At 31.8% G+C, this 4,304-nt stretch overlaps 1 protein-coding gene across 1 annotated transcript; it reads right to left on the reverse strand.

Annotated features, from left to right (window-relative positions):
• Nucleotides 1-1,289: 1,289 nt before the first annotated feature.
• On the reverse strand, nucleotides 1,290-4,002 carry LOC140055441 (uncharacterized). Its single transcript, XM_072100780.1, has 2 exons — nucleotides 3,290-4,002; nucleotides 1,290-2,979 (listed from the first exon to the last, which is right to left on the reverse strand). The coding sequence occupies exon 2, from the start codon at nucleotides 2,976-2,978 to the stop codon at nucleotides 1,290-1,292; it is 1,689 nt and encodes a 562-aa protein (XP_071956881.1). The 5' UTR covers nucleotide 2,979; nucleotides 3,290-4,002.
• Nucleotides 4,003-4,304: the final 302 nt, after the last annotated feature.

Genomic DNA, 4,304 nt, shown 5'->3' on the forward strand with positions numbered 1-4,304 from the left:
TTTCACATTTACCCGCGTTGTGTTTGGGCATTAGTTAGCGATGAATGTTTATTGTTATCCTCTCGCTATAGTATTTTGTGTGGGGGTTCGTGTGTGTGTGTGTGGGAGGGGGGGGGGGGGGAGTGGGGCGGGATTGCGTTTTGTTTTGTTGAAATTGTGTATATACCAAACAGAAGCACATCCTAAAGAACTATGGAACTTGACATCTGTACTTCCTAGTGGTTTGATTGTGACTTTCCGAAAGTCATTTTTTTTCAGTGAATCAATTGAATGTTTGTTTCTGATGAAGTTAATTTGTCTACAGCCATTCTTTTTGATCTCTTCAGAATTATTAATTGTATCCATCATTTTATTTAATACAATCTTGCCTGATTTCATAGCAGTTGCTGGCTCACTTGTTAATAACTTCTTTAGGAAACTCAAGTTTGTATTTAATTCAGAATTTATTGTTCTTAAAGTTTTCATTTGTACGTCATTAACTTTCTTTGCATTCTTATAAATCATTTCAAATTTTTTCTTCATTTCATCTGCTTTTTTTTCTGGATTATTTTTACCATTTCTTTAACTTGGTTATCAATATCTCTGAGGCTTGAATCTTTGTTTTCTTCCAGTTTGTTAACATGATTTTTTTTCTACATTTTACAGTATACAGTAGGTGACAAAGGCCTGCGTTGTGTTTTCTCATAAGATATTCTCACTTGTCACCTAGCAGCGTTAATAGATAGAAGAAGTTACTGATCACATTAGGCAAGGTGTTTTATAGAAAAAAATAGAATTTATTTCTAAATTGTTGCTAAATTAAACTAATATGTACACATTGTCTTAGTTGTATTTTCCATTAATTATGAATTACATGCAATATACAAAAAAAAATATGTAATGATAATTAAAGGATAAATACATTTTAATAATTTTAATTTATGCTTAAACAAATTTTAATGGAAATATTATATCCATGTAATTTATATACATCGAAACAGTTGTTTGTTCAATTATAATAATTAAACATTTTGTTGGTGCTGTCACCGTAATTTGCTACATCAACCATACATGGGTTATATGAAAAATATGTAATGTAATAAATATACACATTGAATGATTAGATTAAGCATTGAAATACTAAAGATATTATTTATATTTTTTTATTCATTATGAATTAGGCAAAAATGGATCACATTTAAATATGTACAAAATGTATAATTTGATTTAATAATTTGAATATTTCAATTTATATAGGAAATATTTTAATTAATTTATATACATGGGGAAGAGTAGTCTTGCTTTTAATATTAACACATTTTGATTCTGCTGTCACCCAGATTTGCTACAGCCACCATACATGGGTTATGAGAAATGATACATAACTGCTGTGGTAAACTAATTCTATCTTCTTTTTTATCAATTCTTTTGATAAAATGTCCATCACTAGTAAAGTGTTGTATTTTGTCTTTGCTTGCTATGATGATGTTATCATCCTCATCAACTACAACTCCCCATGGGTACATCACCTTACCATCTTCATATCCTTTATTGATGAGTAGTTTCACTGACTTGTCCTTGTCATCATACAATAATACTTGATGCTGTCCTGCATCTGCTATAAGTACTTTACCAGTTTTTGTAAGTGCAACATCAGAGTATCCACGTTCTTTCTTCTGTGTTCCTATCCGCTTCAACAGCTGACCATAATGTATGTCAAACACGTACACACATGTAATGTTCCAATCTGCTACATATATAACATTAGTTGCCTCATCTATGTGAATACCACATGGATATTTCAATACACCCTTACCAATGGATTTGATCACATGACCATTCCTATCACATACTTGAATGCATTTATTACTGTCATCAATGAATGCTATGTTGCCATTCTTCATTCTGCATATTCTGTTAACTTTCACACCCTTTGGTAGTGTAATCTTGCTTATACATTCTCCTGATTGTTTGTATTTGTGAATTTCATTTGTGCGAAATGAAACCAGCAAGCAATCATCATCACACTTTGCTACTCCTGTAGGCTCAACCTCTACTTTGATAGGAAGTGGTTTGAATACAACATTTCCAATGTCAGTTTCTTTCAATAAATCAATTGAATGTTGGTTTCTGATAAACTGAATTTGTCTAGATGTACTGACTTGTTTGATTTCTTCAGATTTATTAATTTCATCCATCATTTTATTTAATACAATCTCACTTGATTTCATAGCAGTTGCTGGCTCACTCTTTAGAAACTGATTTAAGGAAATCATATTTGTGTTTAATTCAGCGTAGATTTTTGTTAATTTTGTAATTTGTACGTCATTAACTTTCTTTTCATTTTCATACTTTGCTTCAACTTTTTTCTTCATTTCATCTGCTTTTTTCTGGATTATTAAAAACATTTCTTGAGCTTGGTTATCAATATCTGTGAGACTTGCAACTTTACTTTCTTCTAGTTCTTTAGCATTCTTTGTGACTACTTTGAGTACATTTTCTATTTTTTGTATCGATTCATTGGCAGCTTTCTTTAAGTTTTCTGATGTTTCCTTAAACGTATTAAATGCTGTAACAATGTTAGTTAGTTCATGTTTTCCATCCCCAGCAATGTGCTCCAATTCAGTGCATTCTATGCATATTGGTACTTTACATTTGGTACAATACATTTTCAATGGTTGAGCATGAGAGGCGCACAGAGAGGCAGTGCCTTTAATCTTCCTTTTCTGTTCGTGTTGTTTTATGGTTTCCAAGAGGTTGTTAAGAAAGGTATTTGGGGCAAGTTTTTGAAGCCCTCCTACTGGAATGGGATACTCTTTGCGACAAATAGGGCATGTTAGCGTGCCATGATTGGTTCGAACCCAATTATTCAAACACTTCAGGCAGAAACTATGAAGGCAGTAAAGTGATTTTGGGTCTTGTAGTCTTCCATTACAGATAGAACATTCTAGTACTTTATCATCTATATCCCCAAGTAAACTAATGTCGTTGCTAGCCATCCTGCAATATTAATTTGTAATCAACATAAATTATTTAATCTAACATAGTAATAATGATGGTAATGGTTTTAGCTATACAAACAAACAATATTTGCTAAGAATAACTACAGTCTATTCTTTATTGTTGATATTCAGGTCAAATTTCCAATATTAAATTCATCTACATTCTTATAAATTATTTCTTTTAATGAAGTTAGATTGGATTTGAACCCTTTGAAATAGTCCAACACAAAGTTGCTTAACATATAAATTATAATTTGAAACTGCCAAAGACCTATATTATTGTAAATAATAAATATTAAAAAAGTCACCTTTTGATAAATGGTTGTACTTAAGCTTCTTATTACGTGCTGACGTGGTTATGGAAATGTAAGAAAGATTCCAATAGGTGCTGATGTCGTTAATCATTGGACCTGTTATTTAGTATTCGGTTAAAAAAAGTTAAAATTTAATCTCTACATTGAAATTGTATTTGCTATAAGACAATTTGTCTTAAAATCACTGATTTATCTATTCAATGTTTACCAGACCTAGTATAGGCTCATTACAGAGGCAGCAGGGTTTTTCCAACCATTTATTCTTTTTTGACCCTTTACGATGTCCTTCCTAGCCACACCCATCAACTTTAGGCGCCAGCCTATCATTTCCATACATTAATATTAATACGGGTGTAGATAATTTCCACAGGAATAAAATTGGTTAACTTTCCAGCTAGGCTGACCCCTCTGGGCTCCTGACAATGAAATTTATCGCATGACTGTCCAATTGATATACATTAAAAGATCATTATACAACTACCATCTTGTCTTCATCTTCCTATCTATAATATGCGGAACATCATTTGAATATAGACCTAGGCCTAGTCACATACACTAATCACTAATATATAATCAAACATCGTATACTCTATCCGTATACTATCTAACCAATATTAAACAATCTTTCTATCGACTAAAGCCGAAGTACAGTAAGTATCTCGGGACCATTCTATATAATCACCACCAGGAGGTAGGCTTACTTTATCAAGGCTTCTATGAATGGATGACTATAGTTGGGAGCAGGAACGTTAGAAACCCAGTACCGTTTTACGATCATTCGGGAATTCCCTCACGATATATTCAAACGTTGAGAGCGCTCTACTTCATGGAGAGATTTTTTTTTTTGCATGTCCGTATTTTGATTTCACACTTGTTTTTTAAGATGTTATACGTGTGAATACAACTTACAGAGATCTTTTTTTTGCATTTAAATATGTTGCTGTATGTTTATTATCTATAATGTTTGCCTATTGTTTATTATCTAATGTATCAATAAATTACAAAAGAT

This window comes from Antedon mediterranea, chromosome 7 (assembly GCF_964355755.1).
Source record: "Antedon mediterranea chromosome 7, ecAntMedi1.1, whole genome shotgun sequence".
In the NCBI taxonomy this organism is placed as follows: Eukaryota; Metazoa; Echinodermata; class Crinoidea; order Comatulida; family Antedonidae; genus Antedon; species Antedon mediterranea.

Coding starts and splice junctions, on each gene's coding strand:
- LOC140055441 (XM_072100780.1), bottom strand. CDS start 2,978: ATGGCTAGCAACGACATTAGTTTACTTGGGGATATAGATGATAAAGTA.